The sequence below is a fragment of the Poecile atricapillus genome, chromosome Z (assembly GCF_030490865.1).
Source record: "Poecile atricapillus isolate bPoeAtr1 chromosome Z, bPoeAtr1.hap1, whole genome shotgun sequence".
Taxonomy (NCBI): domain Eukaryota; kingdom Metazoa; phylum Chordata; class Aves; order Passeriformes; family Paridae; genus Poecile; species Poecile atricapillus.
In genome coordinates this window covers 136,486,676-136,508,430 of record NC_081289.1, presented here as the reverse complement: position 1 = coordinate 136,508,430, position 21,755 = coordinate 136,486,676, and the positions used below count along the sequence as shown (strand labels likewise).

General features: G+C 52.0%; 2 protein-coding genes across 3 annotated transcripts; one reads left to right on the top strand and one right to left on the bottom strand.

The window, feature by feature from the left end:
* The first annotated feature begins 8,254 nt into the window (after positions 1 to 8,254).
* MSMP (microseminoprotein, prostate associated) lies at positions 8,255 to 10,466 on the top strand. The gene is made up of 3 exons (XM_058826908.1): positions 8,255 to 8,504; positions 9,151 to 9,259; positions 9,645 to 10,466. Exons 1-3 carry the CDS (start codon positions 8,393 to 8,395, stop codon positions 9,832 to 9,834), a joined length of 411 nt encoding a protein of 136 aa, XP_058682891.1. The 5' UTR covers positions 8,255 to 8,392; the 3' UTR covers positions 9,835 to 10,466.
* Positions 10,467 to 10,702: 236 nt separating this feature from the next.
* On the bottom strand, positions 10,703 to 21,611 carry RGP1 (RGP1 homolog, RAB6A GEF complex partner 1). Of its 2 annotated transcripts, none has more exons than XM_058864595.1 (9): positions 21,452 to 21,611; positions 20,702 to 20,841; positions 17,305 to 17,441; positions 16,860 to 16,943; positions 13,160 to 13,309; positions 12,934 to 13,080; positions 12,416 to 12,543; positions 12,001 to 12,178; positions 10,703 to 11,774 (listed from the first exon to the last, which is right to left on the bottom strand). In XM_058864595.1, exons 2-9 carry the CDS (start codon positions 20,815 to 20,817, stop codon positions 11,551 to 11,553), a joined length of 1,164 nt encoding a protein of 387 aa, XP_058720578.1. In that variant the 5' UTR covers positions 20,818 to 20,841; positions 21,452 to 21,611; the 3' UTR covers positions 10,703 to 11,550. The 2 variants fall into 2 exon arrangements, with proteins under 2 accessions (XP_058720578.1, XP_058720577.1); XM_058864594.1 differs by having other exon boundaries at positions 21,269 to 21,529.
* Between the last annotated feature and the right edge of the window lie 144 nt (positions 21,612 to 21,755).

The window sequence follows — 21,755 nt, the reverse complement described above, 5'->3', positions numbered from 1 at the left end:
GGCAGGCGGGATGCCGCCAGCAGAGAATGACTCTGGTAAAACAAAATAGAGATATAGGGAAGAAAAGCAGAGGGGGTGGAGGGAAGGAGGGAGAAGCCGACGGGGATTCGCCGCTGGAGGGATGGGGTGGCGAGATGCCTGTGACGGGAAATGTGGGTGCGAGAGAACCCCGTGTGTGCTCGTGTGAGCCACCAGAGGGGGCCAGGCCACCGCCCCGGGGCCGCACACCCGCACCGACCCCGCAATGACACCGCGGTGACACCGCAATGACACCGCAGTGACACCGCAGTGACACCGTGTGACACCGCAGCGACACCGCAATGACACCGCAGTGACACCGCAATGACACCGCAGTGACACCGCAGTGACACCGCAATGACACCGCAATGACACCGCAGTGACACCGCAATGACACCGCAGTGACACCGCAGTGACACCGCAATTACACCGCAGTGACACTGCAGTGACACCGCAGCGACACCGCAGCGACACTGCAGTGACACCGCAATTACACCGCAGTGACACCGCAGTGACACTGCAGTGACACCGCAATTACACCGCAGTGACACCGTAGTGACTACAAGGACCCTACACACACCATACACACACCATACACACACCATACACACACACCATACACACACCATACACACACCATACACACACCATACACACACCATACACACACCACACACACGCCATACACACAGATTTATCATAGGGTTTTTCCAACTCCATTGCACATTCCCTGTCCCGGTCTCACACTATGTTTTATTGGCATCCACACCTTGTGATGAGTCTTGCCTTCCACTGGGGAGCACCCAGCACCCTGGTCCCGGTGGTCTGTAAGTGTAGCTGGCTATCTGTGGTGGTCCATGGGAATCCATGGTAACCCACTGTGGTGATGCATCCCCCTCTTTTCCAGGCTGCACTGAGATCTGAGAAATGCTCCTTAGGCCTCAGCCTTGGAAAACAATACCTGTGCTCAGCTCTTCTTGAGCTTATCAGAAATACTCCCTGCTTCCAGGAACTGCTGCTGTCTTAAAGAGCTTCTGAGGGTTTTATGAACAGCTTTGACAACTTTTTTTTTTTTCTTCCCTGAACAGCAGAACATCCCTGTTCTCAGATATTCAAAGACGGCGCAGGCTGAAACTGTGGACAGGATGAAACACTGTTACAACTAAAGCCAACTCTCGTTGGCCCTGTAAACAGTGTTCCAAAATGTGACCCTTTGAGCTGTCCTGGTCTACAGCGGATTGTGGTCAGCAACCTCCCTCTGAGCGGGGCCTCTCAGAGACAGCAAACTCGAGTCTGCTGTACTTGGAGGATCACTGAATGATGATGGATCCTGGGCTGATTGATGATCTCACTCCCCGAGACTCAGCCCTTTGCCTGTTGAGAAGATGCAAAGGCATCCAAAGTGAGTATTTCACTGACCTCTGAGGGGAAGTTTTCACAGGCACCTTGCTTGCACTGTCTTTCTGTCTGTGTGCATGCCCCTGCACATTGAGCAAACCTGGGGAGAAATGCTGCTCTCTCAGATGTTTAAAAGTACCTCAGATCTAAGTAACTTTGACCTGTAAGTAAGGTTAAGTCATAAGTTATAAGCTAAGTTAAAGACTGCTAAAGTGTTGTTCTTTTGCTAAATTGTTAAGTTACATAGGTTAAATGCTGTTAAGTGTTATTCCTCTATTAAATTGTTATGGTTACAAGTAGTGTTAAGCGTGAGTGCTGCTAAGCTTTTAGGTCATATTCCTTTTTATCCTTGCCCTCACTGTCCTTTTGTCATATGCACCTAAACACACACACACATGCACAAGCAAGACCCTAGATGGTTCTCATTTCATTTCTGTTTTGATTGCCTGAATTTTGTTTGTTGTTGCTTTTTTCTCTTCAATGTGCCTTAACTATCTAGTAAGTGGTAGAGTGAATCTTGCCAATGAACTTTGTCGTGCTGCCACTTAACATTAAATCTGGTTTTCACTGATACCCTTGCCAGTGATTTTTTAAGGGATCTCAAACACTTATTCATGGCACACATGCTGGTCCTAGGACTGCACCAGACCATGATGGGCACTGAGAGCACAGCTATGCTTGTCTGCACTGAGTGGCTCACACCCCTGGCTTCACCCAGTCTTCTTTTCCATGTTCCCCTGGCAAACATAACCAAGCTCCTGGTCCCCAGAGATGAAAACTGTTTTTCCACCTCCTGGCATGCAGCAGCACAAGGCCATGGGCCTTGCCAAGCTCCTTCACCTCCATGCTGGAAGTGGAGCCAGAAACCTGCCAGCCTCAGGAGGTGGCTGTAAAGAGCGTGGCAGGCACCACAAGTGAGAGGCTGCAGCATGGTCGTCACTGCCAGGGCCAGGTGGAGTTGTGCAGATACTGCTGTGCCAGGACAAAAACAGCACTGGATCATGGGGAGGTCCAGCATGGATGGGCAGCATCCTCTTCCTGCTGGAGGCTGTGGAAGGAGGGCAGGGATGGAGGAGGCACAACCAAGGACTCACATTTCTACTCAAGTGCGAGTCAGTGTTCTGCTGAGCTCTTTATTGCCGGTGCTCATATTGCCACCCCATCCAAAATGGGAGAGTAAACACCTTCAGAGCATCAGAGAGGCTCTGACCACAAAGCACCCAGGGATTGGTGCAGATATATGGGGTGACCTTTTCACAGATGGGCTTTATCAGCTCCTGCTGTCCAGGGAGCCTGAAGGGCTTCTTGTTTGATTTGAAGTTTGTGTACCAGTAGTGGAAAAAATGGAGAAAAGGCAAATATTTTAAAGAGAAAAATGTGGATAAATGTGGCAGCTGTGTCACCTGGCTCAGGACATGAGCTGTCCCTGTGCGTCCATGGGGAGAGCCCCTAGAACTCACACCTCTCTGTGCCCCAGACCCAGGGTGGGACCCTAGGAGTGTCCTTGCAGGGCACCAGGACAGGAAGTGTCATCCATGAACCCCTTCAGGTGGGTGCTGCCTGTGCCAAGGCAGGGACAGCTCCTACAGTGCTTTCCCCTCCAACTGTTGCATGTCCTCCAACTTGATCCAACTGGGATCCCTGGGCTGAGTATGGGGGTCCCAGTCCCATGCCTAGATAGTCTTTTCCACCACGAAGCCACCAGTCATGCATGGCTTTTCCTGTAGGGTGTCCCTAGAGCAGGGTATCAGCTCACCATGGCCCTGTGGGTGCCAGTAAAACAGACAATGCACTGTGCAGGGGGATCCATCTTTCTGGTAGCACAGAGGTCAGAGATATGCAGAATCCACCCAGGACACAGAAAGCCTCGGGGTCTCCTGAGGCTCTCCCCATCCCTGCATCCCAATGAAGCAATGTGCCCAGGACCAGTCTGGGAGTCCCCTGTGGATCCTCAGCATGTTCCAGACCATTTATATTCTGAGGTCAGTGGTGGTGGCATGACACATCCACGGCAAAGTCCCCTCCAAAATGAGGGGCCTGGACCACTGACCTCCCTGGCAAGTCCTCAGGCAAACAAGTGCCTGGCACTTTTTTGGCTGGTGCAGCTTCTGCGTGGCCTAGGAATGATCTCCCAGGGTTCTTTCTGACTCACAGGACAGGAAACATTTCAGGGTTTAAGCCAAGCTGAATAATATGCTCATTTCCTTGTGCCGACTACAAAGCACCTGCTCCAGGGGATTTATGGAGTGCCGGCCTCTCGCAGTCACTATGCGGCTGCCTGCCCGGATGTTTTTATTTTCCTGGTATGGCCAGCAAGTGCCAAGGCCTGTTTTCCTAAACACCCCATGACCTCCTGGCACGTTTCATTGAGGGGAGCCCAGGCAGAGCCATGGGCTGCAGCACACCCATGCTAGGATACACAGGGTGCTGGAGAGCCAGGGTGGGTGCCAGCACTCTGCCAGGGCTGAGGGTAGCAGGAGTGCATGGCTGACCCACTGATGCCAAAACCCAGCCTGATGCAGAGCAGCCACAGCTATGATAAATGACCTGGGAAAGTGCCAAAGAAATGGGGCATGGGCATGAGCAAGGAAGGATGAAACCATGCGAGAGAGGGCAAGAGGGCATGAGAACCCGAGTGAGCCACAGCATGAGACTGCCCAGGACATAGAGCCCATCCCATGGCTGGGGACCTGCAGGTCCTGTCCCATGACAATGAACCCACACACTCCCTCCAACCAGGGCTGTAGAGCCTCAGTGAGATGTTGTGCCTAACCTCTGGGGTCAGAACACCTCTCCCCTGCAAGGAGGGTCAGGGTGTGGGTGCTGAGGCCAGGGACACCCGTGGAATATACAAGGCATTCCAGCACGCCTTGCAGCCCATGCTTTTCCTCCAGCATCAAGCTTCATCCAGCAGGCAGCCAATCTGCAGAGTAAGGAGACATCAAGTTTTTCTCACATCCCCTCTATTTTGTCCCCTTTTTGGAGCAAGAGTCTCATTGCTGGTGGGGCTGTAATCCAGCCTCTGTCAGCTATCCCATCTGGCTTGCCAGCTGTGGAATGAAGGTCGCCAGGAGGCAGCTGTCATTCTCTCTCTTCCTCACGCCTCTGCTCACCTCTCCCCAGGGTCTGGCCATGCCAGTGAACAGAGAGCATTCATGAGTGGTCATCACTCAGAGCCAGCATTTACCTGTACCTGCCATGGTGCCCTGCGTACTCTGATGCTTGAAGCATCCTCAGGGTGCTGGTTAAGGAAAGATGCCCACATCCCAGAGCTGCCTCAGGGTCCACAGCAGCACTCACATAGTTTGGTTCAGTGATTGATTGGGGTTGTGGATTTTTTTTTTGGTTGGTTGGTTGGTTTTGTTTTGTCAGGATTTTTGTGGGGGGGATTGTTGTTTTTTTTTTTAATTTTTTTTTTTTTTTTTTAGAGAGAAAATAAAATACCTTTGGGGAGCAGAAGCCAAGCTCCCCAGTGCCTAAAACAGCAATCACAGCACTTCCTTGGATTTATGGTGTTTGCTTTCACAATGCCAGCCGGGATCCTGTTTGCTTCCTGCTCTGCAGCTGCAGCCCCAGCTGAAGGCTCAAGAGATTCAGGTTTTATAACCCTCCTGGATTCTGCTGATGGCAACTTGTCCAACATCATTTATTATCCCCTGAGCCTCCTGTGGCTGTTGTCACCTCATCCCAGCACCACTGTCTTGAGTGCTCTGCCTTCCCCATCCATGGGATCCCATCCCTGGCACTGGGCATTCCACTGCTCTGCAGAGGGAGTTCTGGGAGAGAAGGACAGCAGAACTGTCCTTGGTGGGGTGCAGCACCCAGCTTTTCTCAGACATGGTCTGAGAAATCTGACTGAGATTTCAATCTGACAGCCAGGCCAGGCAGGAGAGCTGGGTCCTGCTGGGAGGATGCTGAGACATGGATGTGACCTTCTGTGGGATCCTGGGATACTCAAAGGCACACACATAGACAGGCAGTGATCCCTTCTGTTGGGTTCTGTTGGGTAAATCAAAACAACTGAACTTCTTGAGGGGCACTTCCACCAGCCCCTTTATCCTTTCTGTGGTTCTTTCTCAGGTCTCAGTTGTTCCCCAAGATGTGAGACCAAAAGTGGCTGTTTTCTTTCAGTCTCTCTCAGGCAGCAAAATCTCTTCCAGGCTGGCACAGCAGGAGAGGGTGTCAGCTCCTCCTGCCATGGCACCCCTCAAGAACCCAGGCAGCAGCTCTGAAGCACCAAGTCCAATTCTAAGTACTGCTTTCCAAATTTTGAGCCCTCTCCTGTTCAACCTGGATCAAAATGGTTTGGATCAGCCATGGGGATGTGTGTGCTGGGGACATGTGGGTGCTGAGGAGTGAAAAAGGGGGGGAAGGAAAATGGTCAGGAGGGGGAATAGCAGGACCAACAGGCTACGAGGGACCACCAGCCCCTTTCCTTGTGCACAGGCACAGGGTGGATGATGCTCCACTGCCCTGGTACATCTGCAATGTGCCAAGAGGTATCCTGACACTCCTCTTTTTCTCTGTATTTTCCCAGCAAACCACTTTGATTAAAAACTCAATGGCCATGAATGGTCTTGTAGCTTTAACCCTCTATTTAAAGAACCATAACAGCTTATACAAATCCTGAGAATGCCTCTCCATGTCCTTAACAGGAGCAGGAGCAATGCCCTTCCACACAGCCAAGAGATGCTGTCACCCCAGGTTTTGAGCACTCTTCTGGAAGCCTGTCCAAATCCTGTGGGCCTCTGAGTGAAACCCACCACTTCTTTTTTTTTAACATTTGCTGTTCTTGTTGATGAAACAATGATGGATTATTTCATTGCCGTTACTAGCATGCCAAACTTCTTTTTCCAAACACACAATAGGAATATTAATTAACTGCTCTGACGACGAATGCTTTTATCCTCCTTATATAGTAACAACTCTGAATGTGCAAAGGGAATGCAAAATGCACCAAAGGGAAGGTTCCATTTGTCACTGATACACTCCACCATCCCGGCTCATAGCCCAGCTGTCAGCAGGGTGTGCCCAGCATTTCTCTGATTTGTTATCAGCCTTTCCCGTTGATCTGTTGATCCCACACTTGCTGCCATCCAGCCACCCTGCTGAGGGACACAGCAGCATCCGTGGCACTACAACAGGGCTGGGGTAATTTTCTAGGGGGAAAAAGGGATGAAAAGCCATGGCTTCCCCCTCAGCAGTGAGAGCACAAGCTGCAGGAGATGGATGCAGTGGGATGGCAAAGGGGTCCAGAGCACCAAAGGGTAGGGACTATGCCTTCAAATCTGAAGTTGGTGAATCCAAAGCGGATAAAGAGGATAAAAAGAAGCAATTTTTTTTTTTTCTCTCTGTGCTTAATTATACTGCCACAGGAAAATGCTCAGGCCAAAATTTAGCAGGATTCAGTGAGGGATTGGGCATTTACAGGGATAAGAAAAATATCCAGCTATAATAGTGAATGCCAATACAAATTCTGGAAGGGATATTAAGCCTCACGTGTCAAGGTGTAAATTTATCCCAAACTCTCAGAAAGCAGGGAGCTTAATACAGGGGCAGATGACCCACATATGCCACTGCTGCTGATGCTGCCTCACTGCCAGCACAGCCCTGTGCTGGCTGAACCCCCAGCTGGACCATCCCCAGAGCCCTGTTTCCTGCTGCTGGCAGCACCTCTGACAAGGGCTGTGAATTTCTTTTGGCAAGTTAGCCCTTTGCTTGCAGCTCTCTGTGGCCATGTGGCTCCCAGGGCTCTGACCTCCTCCCTCTTGTACATCTGCTCACCTTGCCAGCTGATAACAGCCTTATCACTACTACACAGAGGCAGCCCTTCAGGGTGAGAGTCTGTGAGGTTCACAGGCACATCCCTGGGTGATGTGGGTCCTTCCCACAGGTCCTTGCTTCCAGCCAAGTCCCCCACTTACAACTCAGGTTACTTGTTGCCCAAAACCGCTTTCACCTCTCAGTTTTATCCCTCCTGTTTCCTGCCTCTGCTGGGGCCAGTCTGCAGCCTCTGAAAGAGGATGCTCAGCTCTGGTACCTTATGGGTGTTCCAGGTGCACAGGCAGAGTCCCCTTTCACAAGCAATGCTCAGGTGAGCCCTGGTTCTTTCTCTCCTGTTCTGCATCAGTGGCAGCTGCTGTACTGTCTGCTCTGGTCACAGCACCAAGTCAGAGCTCAGTAAGTGTTTGGACAACGGTCTCAGGAACATGCTGGGATTCTTGGGGTGTCCTGTGCAGGGCCAGGACACAAGACATGGTGATCCTGATAGGCCCCTTCCAACTCAGCATATCCTATGATTCTGTGATTTTAAACACACCCCAGCCCATGCATGGCCATGAACCTGGCATGGCTGCAGCCCAGGCTGGGGTTAAAGTGCCATGATGTGGTACTCAGCAGCTGGGTGCAAGCACTTCCATCCCCAAATGAGGATGGTGCCATTTGCATCCCACACTGTTAGCAGGATGCTTGTGCTGCTCTGGTCACTGCGAGATGGGATGCTCCCAAAACTTTGGCTTGCTGTGAAGGAGCAGTGACGGCTCAGCATGACCAGAGGGGAGCCTGGAGCTCTCCTGGTCAGGAGCCAGGGTCTCCCATGCTTGCTGCTTACGTGCTCACCACACTGCAGAGGGCAGCGCTGCTGGGGACCTTTGGATTGCCCTTCGCTGTGAAGCCTTGCACCCACAGGGGCTTCCAACTGGAGAAATTTCTGGAGGGCATGAATCAGCTTTTCACAGCTTGTTAAAAATCTTGATCCTACCTCTTGTTTTCATGCCTTTCAAATCAGGAAATGAGTTTTACAACTTTTCCAGTGGGGCACAGCTGGTGGCCAGGGTCGTAAAGCTGAACTTTATAAATATCTCTCATTGGGATCAGGGGAAGAGCATTAAAAAGGCAGAGAGAGAGAAAGAGAAAGAGAAGGGAAAGGAGCAAAGGCAATAGAGAAGCAAAGCAAAAAAGTCCAGCTTAACCATCCATGGCCATGCAAGCACAGAAGATGAAGTGTGCTTGGGGCAGGCTTTGCCTGCTTCTTTCCCTCCTTCTCCAGCTGCCGGACTCCCAGGCCAAATGCTACTTCCAGGCTAAAGGTAAGTGGGGAGGTGAGATGAGAAGAGGCTGGTGGGAAGAGGAGGCCTCAGCTTTTCCAGCATGGAAGGGCTGTGCCCTATGCCTGAGAAGTATGGAAGGGACAGTGCTGAGCTCAGGAATGGGATCATGGGCCAGTGGTGAGTGGAAGGAGCAGTCTATAAACCACAGAACAGCTCCCCAGGGCTCTGGCTGAGAAACAGCTATGGAGCTATGAAGGCTCCTGGCGGGAGCCTGGCTGGGGCCAAGTGTGCAGGACTAGTAGGAAAGGGAGGAGGGCAGCTCATCATCCCTCTGTTGTCTCCTCCCAGGGCTGCAGAAATGCCCAGACTCTAAGGGGCACTGGATTTATCCTCTCCAGGGAAGCAAGAGGCACTTGCTTCTTGCTCTAGACCCTAATGGGGTAGTGGTGAGAGCCACAAGGCAGGGCCAGGAGAGGATGGATGGGTACAACACCCATGGCAAATGAAAGGGCATTCCATACCTGCAGGACTGGATAGACCACCATGTATCTCCCATACCATAAGATGGGTGAGAGGTCATCGTGACACTTCTGTGCCCTCTTTCAGGGCACAGGGGTGTCAAGGAGGCTTCCACTTGCCCTCAGCATAGGCCCATGTGTTCTCATCACCACTGTTTCCTTTGCAGCTCCCTGTGAGTACGAAGGGAAACAGTTCTCCCTTGGGGAATCGTGGCTGAGCACCAACTGCCTGCTCTGCACCTGCCTGCACCCCGTTGGCGTGGGCTGCTGCGAGACGTGAGTGAGGGGCCATGCTGGGGTGGGCTGTGACTTCCCACCATAGCACCCCTGCATCTGCAGCAGGAGGTGTCTGGTGGCTGCAAAGGCAGCTGAGATCAGAGTCTTGGGAGGGCTGTGGGGCTCCATGTCCTGTGGAACAGAAGGCAGAGGAGGGCAGGACCCCAACAGGGCATTGAGGGTGGTGGGGTGAGTTGGGGCACTTGGAAAGGGGTGTCTCGGCTCAGCAAGATGCCCAGATATGCCAGGAGGCATGTCCCAGCCTGCCTGAGCTGGTCTGGAAGACATCCTGTGCAGGGGGCTGGCAGCAGGAAGCCACCCAGCCCCATCAGCAGCCCCGTGGCACTAATCAGGGAATCTGATGGCACCGTGTCCTCTCCCACAGCACCCAGCACCCGATCGACTTCCCTGACTGGTGCGAGGCCCACTACGACTCACAGACCTGCCAGATCTCGGTAGTGCAGAAGGCCAACCCCAGCCTGCCGTGCGTGAAGAGCGTGGAGCACGAGTGGGGCTCGGCCGGCACCCCCGAGCCGCTGGTGAACAAGGTGCTGGGTGCGGGGCTGAGCAGATAGAGAGGCTCGGCAGCGCCCCGCGCCCGTTGGCGCCGCCCTCCCCCCTCCAGAGCACACCGCCCGCATGCTCCAGACCTGTCCCACACACCCTGTAGAGGCATCACCGCCGGCACCTTCGAGGGAAACCACTATCCACACACCACGGTACCAAGCTTTGCTTCTGCCTTCAGCTTCCTGAACCAAGGCGTCCTCACTGTGAGGAGTTCTGCACACCGTGGAAATGCAGATTCTACAGGATCTCCTCCCAGGTGGGCAGGAAACCTTCAGTGACTAAAAAAAGGCTACAGGACTAAATCAGCCGGCTCCATGGCAGTCCTACATTCCCATCTCCAGCCACAAGCAAAGCAGCTCCCTGCTCCCTCCCAGACTTCTAGTCCTCTGCATAGCAGCCATGGGGAGCTCACTGGGGATACCATGGCACCTCGTGCAGGACCCCCACACCCTGTCCAGCCCCTTCTCTGGTCCCGGAGCGCGAGGGGCACAACCCACCTCTGGAACCACTAATGTCCCCGCTCCAAAAGCTCCTGGGGTCCCTGGCACTGTAGGCCAGCCCTGGGCAACACTACAAGAGCCAGCTCAGGGTGGGTGGCAGAACAGGATGTCCCCATGGGAGACCCCCATTCCCACTGGCAACGGAGCAGGATGGGGAGGTTCAGGAAGCAGAAGCAATCCGAGTGCCAGGGTGGAGGCAGTCACCTTGGCAGCTGCCCCAGCTGGTGCCATGCCTGTGTTGTGCAGAGCCTTGTGTAGATGTTTCTGTTCTTGCAATAAAGATACTGAACAAAGAAGTCTCAAGCCTGTGACTGATGTAGAAGGTGGTATGTGTCCAGCACTGGGAACAATATAGGAATAAGGCTCTTGGGAAAGCTGAGTTTTGCACATTCAGATGTTTATTACATTTCCATGCAGACAGGAAAGCTCATTAGAAGGCTCAGTAAAAACGGGGAGCTGGCTGTTGAGCAGGGAGATCTCCATGCCAGCTTTTGGATGCACAGCATGCATTCCTTACAGCCCCCAAAGGACCCAAAGACCAGCAGGATGCCTTCATATCCAGGAGCCCAGGCAGACAACAGCCCAGGGGCTCAGTGCTGCTCAGTTTTGAATCATCATGACCGTCCTGACACAGCCTGGTCACCAGCACATACCAGCAGCACACGGCTGGCTGGCCAGAACCTGCCTCCTCCAGGTGGGGGTGGCTGGAGCACTGGACTCTATGTGTGGGACAAGTCTCCAAGAGGCAGGACACGTGCCAGAGCAGGAGAGCAGGCTCACACCTAGCCCAGGTGTCCACTGTGCTTCACCTGGATGCCTGACCTCTGCTTGTAGGGTCTCTGCAAGGGCACAGCCTTCACCCAAGCGTGGTATGAAGCTTCACTGGAAGAGCTCCCTTCTCCCCTCCCTGGGCTGGGCCTTTCCTTCTTGGAAGCCCCATATGGGATAAAGGCACATCAGTGGTTTCCTGGGAAGGCAGATTTCTTTTTGCTGAGTGCTGAGACTTGCACCTTTACCCAGGCAGGAAGGGTCCAGCTCCAGAATGCATCAAGCAGTGCTCTTCCACCCATGGACAGGACATGCTTGGTGCCCACCTGAGCACCACAGATGAATCCAAGGGGACACTGGGATGCATGCACCACAGCACACCGGTGACAGTCCTGCCTGCCATTCCCATTGGTGGCACACACTTGCAGCTCTGCAGGCCAACAACCTCTCCCTACTTCAGATGGTGATGGAGTTAGTACTGGAGAACTGAGATACGTAGGAAGCCAGGATGGGGTTGGTGGGAAGAACTTTGATGGGCAAGTCCCAGCTGAAGGTGTCCACTTCCATCTGCTCCACCCCAGTCCAGGTGACAGCCTCCGACTGGCTCCCACGAACCAAGCAAGTCCCCGTTGACTCCCCAGAAGTCACAAACTCAAAGTGCAGCCTCCACTTCAGGGACACTGTGGACAAGAGGATGGTCAGCACGTAACACCCACAAGGGTCATGGACAGCAGCTGTCTCAGCACTGTCTGTCCTGACACGGGGACAGCAAATGACCCTACTCACATAGCCCAGCTCCCTCCCAAGGGATACACCTCTGCTGAGCAAGGAAGGGCAAGGCTGGGGACATCACAGTCCTCTTGCAGAGACAAGCAGGGGTGGGTCCCTTCCCTGGTGGGTACTAACCGATGTTGGTGGTGAATCCTGGGGTTGAGCTGAGTGGGATGGGCAGGCTGAAGCTGCTCTGTGCCGTGTGCAGGCAGGACTCCTGATGACGGGCGTGCACGGTGAAGGAGACAGGCTGTCCCCGGCGGCGCTGGAACTCCTCCTGGATGCTCTCCTCTGTCTGCAGGCTCACTGAGAACTACAGGGTGATTAAAAGGGTGCTTGCTCTCACAACCTCATACACACCTCATGCAAAGCCTGGGGGCTTTATTTCCCAAATGAGCTCAGGACTGGACCATTGTCTGCCTCACACTTCAAGGAGAACCCATCTGGGTCCACTAGAAACCCTCACAGCCCAGTGCCACCCCGCTGCCTTCCCCCTATCCCTCACCTTAAACCTCTGCCTCCCCCCAGTAATCCCAGAGACAGCAATGACCTGCAGACATGGGATATCTCCTTCTGAGAAGTTGAAGGTCCCAATGACATCCTCTCCAATCTTATATACAGTCTTAAAGATGCAGAACGTCCCCACTTTCCCACGAGTGTTGCTGATGTTATACAGATCTGTGGAACAAGAAGAGAGGTAAGGGGTGTGGCAGGACAAGGCTCTGCTCTGTGCAGTGCTCTGGGTTAATGACATGACCCCATGCCTCCTGTCTGGGTGTGAGGATAGTCCCTAGAGGTAGTAGTCCCTTTGGGAAATTTCTGCAGTGAGTAAGGCCAAACCCTCCACTGGCTGTGTTGTGCTGGGCAGAGGGTCTCTTGGGCTGTAGTAGAAACAGCCCGAGACTGGCTAGGAGGCCCTGACCCAAGCAGGCCCTTACAGAGCTGCTCCACAGCCATAGTTGGAGCTTTACTTTGTCAGTGAGAGATAGTTTGCAGCTGGTCCTCAGATGTTCTCCATGACCAGCTTCTCAGGAAGGACAGCAGGTTTGAGCAAGGAATATGACCTACGCAGGCTGCGTCGGGAGGTGGCCACCATAAGCAGTTCTGTCGCTAGGTCTGCCAGGCGAGAATCCTTCTTCAAGCTCTCCTCTTCCTCCAGAAAGGGGTTTGAGGGTGCAACAGCCTCATCCTGTGGGAACTGGTAATCCTTGAGGCCTGGGAAGAAGGTGAGAGTATGAGCAGGGCAGGGTGCAGCCTGGCCCACCTGCGCAGGGAAGGCAGGGGGTGGCCTTACCGTGCAGCACAAGGACACGGAAGGGCACACGCAGCAGCTTGATGGGGGAATTGACGCGCTGGCAGCCGATGGTCAGCTTGTACACGTACTTCACAGACTGGCCCCGAAAAGAGGGGGGGCCATCCACAGGCAGTGTCTCACAGTACGAATCTGCAAGGGGTCCAGAAAACTTATTTTCCAAGGCTGGAAGGAAGATCCTCCTGCTGTTGTGTGCAGGCTCCCTGCATCAAGTGTTACAACCAGCAGCGCTGAGCTAGAGACAGTGCCTGGTGTTTTCTGTTGTCTCCTCTTTCCTCCAGCAGCCAAGCACAACCCAGCTCCCCTGCACCAGGCACACTGCTCCTCTCATCACATGCACCATCATCCAGATATTGCTTCCAGCACACACAACCACACACAAAAACTCTGTCTCCAAAGAATGTGAAATATGTAAAATCCAGGAATACAACCATGAGAGCTAAACTTACTCATCACGAGTTCAACCTGAATTTGCCTCTGTGCACTCCTTTGCCCAGCGCTCTCACAGCACAGCCTCCTCCAGGCCCTGCCCCCCGTGGGTACTGATCAGTGCTTGATGCCTCTTTTACTTTTGCTTTACACAAACCCTCAAACTCAGCAACAAGTTAGCTTCCACCTGTGTTTTTATTCGAAGGACTGCAGCTAAATTATCACAAAACAATTCTGAGACCTTCACAACAACCTGTGGTTTGTCCCCCTTGACAAGCTGATGACTTAGACCACAAGGCCTCTGACTCTGAGGGCTCTGAGATACTGGGGCCCGGCCTTCCCCACATTCAGCCCTCCAAGAGCCCCTTGGCCACCACACAAACCCCAATGCCTCTTGACACAGTGTGAACACTTCTGCAGCTTTCCCAAACCACATGCTGTATTACAAGAAAGACAAACAGTGAACTGTGGAAAGTCTCCACCTCTCTGGCTTGCCCACTGTAATGCAGATATGCCCTGCCAGAGGAAGGGTAGCATCCTGCTTTGAAACCACAGATCCTTCCCCATGTCTGGCACAAACCGAATGTTGAGGCTTAGATTAAAAGTTAGGGTTACATTTTAAATATAACTGCTGGACTTAAAATAACAGGACTGGAAAGAAGAAAAAAGCCTGTGCTAGTGTGTAGTGTTGACAGGATGTCACACCTTAAAACATAAGCCTCTCTTTCTGGACCAGGCTGCAGATAAAGCAGAGAACTACCCTGAGAGGGAGGAAAATCAGGTATTTCCAAGGAAAGAAGCAGACTTCTGTAACCCCTGTACCAGACTGAACAAGAGTGCTCACAAAGACCTTCATGTCCAGTGAGGATAATCTGAGCAGAGACCACCACAGTCAGAGGAGGATGGACAGTTTTCTACCTGGCACAGGAATGCCAAGACTCAGGAAGTCCCAGTTTCCACGCATATCCCAGAAGGAAGCACATTCCTGGTGCTACAGATGCCTTCCTTACCCACTTGCTGTGCCCTCTGGCTGGTCTTCTGGCCTGTGTCCAGGCTGCTTCCATTTCCTCCACTCTCTGTGCTCTACCAAATATTTAAAGGTATTACAAAACCAGAGTGGAGGCAAAACAGCCACAGAAATTAATTGAGGACTTGAGAAAAAGCTTCATGGTGACAAATTTAAAGAGCTCAGCCTGGCTGATGTGTCAAAGGGCTGGGAGATGAGTCAACTTCAACATATAGGCACCATAACAAGAGTAAGGCATTGGGGAATAAGTTGGTCAGCAAATGGAAAAAAGTCCTTCTATCAAGAAACAGTCTGACATAACCTCAGCTGTATGTGCCAGCTCTGGCTGCAGTTTAATAATATGGTATACTACTGAAGCAGAATTAAGATTTCTTGGGTTTTCTGGTTTGGTATTTTTTCCCCTTCCCAAACTGCGTAGCAAAACTCAAAACTTCTGAAAAACAGGAAATGAAGAATTAAGATACACACCCACACAGCCTTAACTCTCCCTCCACGGAGCTGGCAGGAGACCCCAGGAATGGTCTGCAAGCGTGCCAGCTGCAGTCTTGTGTGAGAGCAGCAGCAGCTCAGGCTGATGGGATCGGAGTGAACAGCCTGGCAGCAAATGAGACCAGGGCTATGATACAGGGATTTCAGTGCTAAAAAAGCTGTGCCACATGCAGCCACATCACATGTGATGCATGAAACACAAAGGTGCATCACACAGCCAAGGGGAAAGGCTGTAGTGTACAGCCAAGGAACCTCAAGGAATAGGAGAGTTTGTGTTCTTCCAGAGGAGCTGTATCCAAGCACTAGGCAGATGCAGACTGCTTGTGCCAGTGCCACCCAGAGGCAGAGAGGACACACACACACGTCATGACCCTGCAAAGGACAGACAATCCCTAGCTTAGCTGGAGGTTGAACAGCTTCTGACTGTTAAGCCAGCACACAATACACAGTCAATCCCTCAATCCAGCCCAGAACTTGGGCTGTTGTCACTGATCTGTTATCCCAGAAACTGCCCAACCTGCCTAAGGAGTGTCAGGAAAGGGACTTTGCTCTACTCCCAGGGAATGGATGCTCTAGCCCCAAACCTGCAAGCAGCAAGGAACACAAGAGAATCCAGGTGAGCCTCAGGCCAGCTAAGATTTCTCTCTTCCTCCTTCTTCCTGCTGGCATGGCCAGCTCCTTCCCCCAACATGCTGCTGTAGAATAACAAGTGAATAACCAAATGTCTCCAGACAACAGGCTCTGCAGTTTAGGGCACAGCCCCAAGATGGCACTGCCCCACCCCTCTAACCACCAAGCCAATCCAGCCTGGTTTCACCAGGTCCACCTTTCCCTCCAGTCAGGCCCCTCCAAGGCCAGAAAGGCAGGAGACACCAGCTTCAAAACCAGCACGTCACAGCCCCGTGGCTGCTTCATCTCACTTGCAGCTTCACTTCCACCTCTGCAGAGCTCAGTGATCCAGCAGAGCCTGCCTCAGCACAGTCAATGTCTCTCCACTCCCTGTGCTTTGCGGTGTGAGACGTCTCCATCAACCATTCCCAGCAGATCCCTGGGACAATAACAAAGCTCTGCATGCACAGCCTGACATCACTGCTATTAATCACAGGCCACTGTGCAGACGCAACACAACGCAAAGGACATCTGACATGACCTGAACAGGCTGGGTCACACAGCCACCACCCTAGACAGAACAGCACATACTCAGCTGTTTTGACAGCTATCTATTCAGACATAGAGAGCTTTGAGCAGAGAAGATGAGGAGTGCTCACTTTCACAGCAGGAAAACTGTAACATCCAGAAGACTGTTATGTCCAGGACAGCCACAACCTGAAGAGGAAGCACAAACCTTCGGAAAACACCAGCCTAAATTCCAAGAATACTCCAGTGTGACTGAAGAAATAAAGGCAAGGAAATGCAGGTGTGTGTAGCCATTCCTCCTGCTGCAACCAGGTATATCAAAAGTTTTATGCCTTGCAGTTATACAGTGGACCTGCAGCAAAGGCTGCAGGCCAAGGGCAGGACTGAGGGACACGTTGCAGTACACAGCCCTAGTGCAGCAGAGAACTGATTCTGGATGATGCAGCAGCTCCTCAGCACTCATGCTCCAACCAAAGCACCCTGCCTTTTGTGAGCATCAGGACCTCACACGTAGAGCACTCAGGTCTGCAAAGCCAATTTTGAAAGCAGAGCTCCCCAGAAATGAGCTCTGTGAGCAGGGGAAGAGAAGACAGGACTCACAGGACTTGGACTCCCCAGGATCCAGTCGCAAGTCACAGAAGAGGATCTTTGGTGGGGTGGACAGGATACACTGACCCCGCTCTCCTGGAAGAGAATAAGAAACACATGAATGCTGCACAGCCTCAGACTGTGTCCAGGTCAGTCAAGCTTTATCCCCATGGGGAGGAATGAGAAGACAGCCAAGGAGAAAGCATCTCTTGCCCTGGTCATATCATGAGACATTGCCACTACAGCTGGACAGACAACTGTCGTGTTTCAGTTCAAGCTAGCATCACTGTGATTTCAGTATTAACATGATCCCACATCCATCACCAGGAAAACAACACAAACTTCCCACTCACTTCTATGTACACTGCATCAAGACACAGACATTATGGTCTGCTTGACTTCTGCCCAGTGTGTTTTCACTGTTCCTACCCGGGTGACAGGGAGGAGTGGCACTCACCTCTGTTGGGCACAAAGACGGTCTCATTCTCTGCCTGCACATCGTGCTTGCTGCCATCAGAGGGAGGGAGTGCCACCCGGTTCTCGCTGGCATGAAACTGGCAGTGGATCTGGGCACTGGCCCATGCCAGCATCTCACTGAAAGCAAAGAGCAACACTCATATCTCTCCTTTAAACCTGAACTACAGCAGGCAGGAATTGGGAGAAGAGAAACTGTCCACTCAGTTCCATGTAGGACAACTTGTCTAAAGGAGTAAGGCTTTGCTTCACTGTCACTGAAGCCACTCTCACAGTACCCTTCCAAACAAGACTTGGGAGTAAGCTCAAGCTGGGATGCTGACTCAAAACCACTTCCACCCCAGCTGCTGACAACAACTTCACCCAAAGCCTGGCTTTGCGGCCTAAGGACTCTTTTTAAGCAGCAGTAATTGCAGTCTGAGCCACAACACCATCAGCACAGCACTGACCCAGCATGAGAAAACACATCTGCCCCAAGAAACATGCTGCACACTCATGGCAGAGGACAACAAGTTGCAGAGGTCAGCAGCCCCTGTCCCCTTCCACGAGGACAAGAAAGAAGGTGGCTTGTGCAAAACTTCACAGGGATCTTTCAGCAAACACGCTGACGTCAAGCATTCCAAGATCCAGTCCAAAGCCTTATTCATTTGCTCATCTTTCTCATCATTCACAGACTGGGACTGGCCACTCAGTGCACTCTTGGGAGAACACCTCAGGCTGCTGCATGTGGGCCCTGGCAGAGGACTCTCAGCCATGAGGAGTTAAATCCCAAGCCAGACATGACACACAGAGCAGCACTCTGGTAACAACACAACCATTAGGGAAGTGGGAAAATTCTAAAGCAACAAATTCCTGCAACCAGGGCTCAGCTGCTTCTGCTCACAGCGCGGAGATGCCCCAAGCTCAACACTCCTTGGGGCAGGTAGGCACATTCATGCTCCCTCTGGCCCCAAAGCACCATCCCCAACAAGAACATCAGCTGTTGTTTGTGCCAGACAAAAGAAGGATGCTTCTGGGTCTTTCATTAGGACCTACTTACTTCTCCTTATGCAAGGACTTTGCTGACGGAAATGGGGGAGGCAAAGGTGTCATTTTGACCCCTCTCTGTACAGCCACAGGAATTAATGTAGGGCCACACATCCAGCACAAAAAAAATAAGTCTCATGTTTTTTTTCATGGACTCTGCTGTGATGTCAGCCACTCCATAGGGCACTTCCCATGGTACTAGTGACACCTTTCAGTTTCCAAGTCACTCCTCTGTTTTTATTTCAATAGCAGTCTCTATAGTTTAGCCAGTGAACAGTTCCTCTGGTGTTTTCTAACATCATCTGATTAGTAAGCACCAACACCAGAGCTTTAGATGGCAGAGGGATTTTTTGTGGCATACGAGTGTCTCTCCATGTGACACATCAGAGCAGTTAAACGTCTAGATGAACCAGGGAAAAAAGCTTGCTGTATTTGTGTCAGCTGACTAATGATGCACTATTTGATCTTTTGTATGTGCTGGCTACCCTTACCCCAACACACCTCAGTTATTCTACCTAGTTGCTTTGGGCCCTACAATTGCAATTCTGCATTTTCAAAAACACCAGCATGGCTTTTCCATCAAGGCTGCCATGTTTTTTTGCTGTATCTGCTGTTTAGAAGCAGAGAACTGCTCCTGATTGAGGAAACTTTTGCTAATTTTATTTATGCTTAGAGTGATTACAGTACCTTCAAGCACCATATTTTGAGTATTTTTTTCTTTATTTTTCAGTATTGCTTTACAACATGCCACTGGATTGTTTTTATTTTTTCTAGCGAGATGTCCAAACAAAATTTGCATGTCTCTTCCTGCCAGCAGAGCAGGCTTGCTCATCTGCTGCTTGTTCAGCAATGGAGGATCCTGCAGTGGTGCTGAGGTCACTTCCCTCCAGTCTCATCTTCCCCCACAACTCCTGTAGCCTACATGGAACACACTCTGTGCAGCCTCTGGGTAGAAGAGATTAGTTTCTTGTACTTTACCATCCAATTAATTTCCTGCCTTTCTTTCAATTCTGTCCCTGTGTTCAAAATTTGGCCTCTCTGTCCCTCTACCTGTCAGCCCCAAAACCCTCCAGGCTCTGACAGGTCTATCTACCTGTTACAGTCACGGTGCTTTAATCTGCCTTTACGCAACCCTCAGCTTCATTTTCCAAGCCACCAGTCTATTTGCTGTTGCCACTAGTTTGACTTAGCCAGGTCTTGTCACCTGGAATTTTTCTTATTATTTTAAAAACTTTTCTTTTTCAAGAGGTAGTCTTCTACAGATCTCAACACATCTGAAGTTTTAAATTAAGTTCTCATAAATGCACTGCAAACTCTCCAAAGCATGCCACCTAGTACCCTTACAGTCTCACATGTTTTAGAGGCAGGCAAAACAGCTCTTATCACACAGGACAAAACTCTGGGAAGCTGGATGCTTATGTCATAGCTGAATTTGCAACCTGAGCTCAGCAGTCAAAAGGAAACAGGAAGAAAAGATAGGAAGTTAAGGAAGGCAATAAATACAGAAGCCCTCTGCTGCTGAGACAGCAGGCACTGTGAGTGGGCCCACCAATCACATGTGAACGTCATACTGATGATGAAAACACGCTGAACCTGACAGGGCTGCACACAGACACTTCCCAGGAAGGACTCAAGATGAGAAAGCACTCTCCACTTCCTAAAGAATCAGACAAGGCCACACACTCAGCGGACATGAAGGCTTTGGTTGATGACTTGTGACATGGAGTCACCCACTGTGAGCCAATACGGGAAGCTCCCATCATCTCACATTTCCTTAGCATTGATAAGGGGAGATGCAGTGCGCAAAAGGCTCAGCTACAGAAAATGTGGCTGCAGACCACATTTCAGACCCACCCCTTTGTCTGCCACCTCTGGAGGTAGGGATCACACTGGTCTATCCATCACTGCTGGACAGAAGAGTGGTCCCTCCACAAATGCAGGAAATAATGACGTTGCCTGGATGTTGCTCTGTGGGACTGTCACCCTGGCGTGACCAGATATCCCACTTTGACAGCCAGTTTGGCTTCATTTTCTGCCAGTCACTGTCACTGAGGGCTCACCTGAGGGACAAAGAATCTCTAACTGCGTATTTCTTTCCTTGTGTACTTCTTGGGGGCACAAAACCAGCATAATTACCTCAACTTTGCCCCCAAAATTGAGATGGTGCAAGGCCTCCTTAAGGGAGTGCCTTGAGCAGGGAAGTCACAAGGGGCTGAGCTGGCACCATTGCCCCACAATGGAGCTATGACTACTACTCTAGAGAGGGGAGAGAGGGTGGGCCGTTCACTCTGGAGGGAACCAGGCAGCTCCCACATTTGGAGGCTCGGTGCATGGACTGGCACAGGCCCCTGTACCTGCTGGCAGAGGTCGATGAGGCCGATAATGGGTTGGTGAAGGTGATCACACACTCCAGCACCTCCCCTGCCAGGAACACGGGCCCACGGCCCAGCTTGGCCAACACTTCGATCATGGCTTGGACAATCCTGCTGCACACCTGCCAAAAAAAGCCAACAGTGGGCAAGTCACCACAGAAGCATAGATTCAAGGAATCATAGAACAGTTTGAGGCGGAAGAGTCCTTAAAGATTTTGTTCCACTGACATGGGCAGGGACTCCTCCCACCAGACCAGATTGCTCAGGACCCCATCCAGCCTGGCACTGAACATTTCCAGGGATAATGCAACCACAATTTCTCTGGGCAATCTGTGCCACTGCCTCACCACCCTCACAGTAAAGAATTCACTCTCAATATTTAATCTGAACGTAATCTCTTTCAGTTTAAAGCCATTTCCCCTTGCGCTGTCACGGAGACATGGAGAGAGAGAGCTGGGCAATGTAACTGAGGGAAAATGGGGGCACAGAAACACACAATAGGAGGTGTGGGGGAAACAAAAACAGCCCCGTGTCCTTCCAAACACATACCTCTTCCTCCCAGGTCCACACAGGTAAGGGGAGTCAGGACACACCGCAATGATGAGAAAGGACAGCCCTGACACCCCCAGCCCTGCCGTCTTTAACGCAGACACGCACACGGATAGCTGTACCCGAGGGGTCAGGGACACGGGACCGCAAATTTTCCGCGGCTCCCGCCTCAGGCCCACTCACCACCCGCACAGGCCGCGCTCGCCGTCCGGCACCACTGCAGGCCCGGTTCCCCTCAGCCGCTCGGCGGGGATCGGCAGCGCTCGGGCGGAGTTCGGCAAGGCTCGGACAGAGTTCGGCAAAACTCGGAAGGGGCTCGGGAACGTTCGGCGCTCGGGTAACACTCGGCAACACTCGGGCAGAATTCGGGAACACTCGGTCGGCTCACGGGCAGCTCCCGGCAGCTCACGGGCAGCTCTCGGCAACTCTCGCGCGCCCCTCAGCAGCGCTCGCTCAGCGCTCGGCAACTCTCGGAATCTGCTCGGCG

Bases quoted from the DNA above. Each gene is read 5' to 3' on its own strand.
- RGP1 (XM_058864595.1), bottom strand. From the start codon at position 20,817: ATGATCGAAGTGTTGGCCAAGCTGGGCCGTGGGCCCGTGTTCCTGGCA. The intron at 16,944-17,304 runs GTGAGTGCCACT...ATTCTCTTCCAG, and splicing joins CGTCTTTGTGCCCAACAGAG to GAGAGCGGGGTCAGTGTATC. The intron at 13,310-16,859 runs GTGAGTCCTGTC...GACCCCTTGCAG, and splicing joins TCCTGGGGAGTCCAAGTCCT to ATTCGTACTGTGAGACACTG.
- MSMP (XM_058826908.1), top strand. From the start codon at position 8,393: ATGGCCATGCAAGCACAGAAGATGAAGTGTGCTTGGGGCAGGCTTTGC. The intron at 8,505-9,150 runs GTAAGTGGGGAG...TTTCCTTTGCAG, and splicing joins ATGCTACTTCCAGGCTAAAG to CTCCCTGTGAGTACGAAGGG. The intron at 9,260-9,644 runs GTGAGTGAGGGG...CCTCTCCCACAG, and splicing joins GGCGTGGGCTGCTGCGAGAC to CACCCAGCACCCGATCGACT.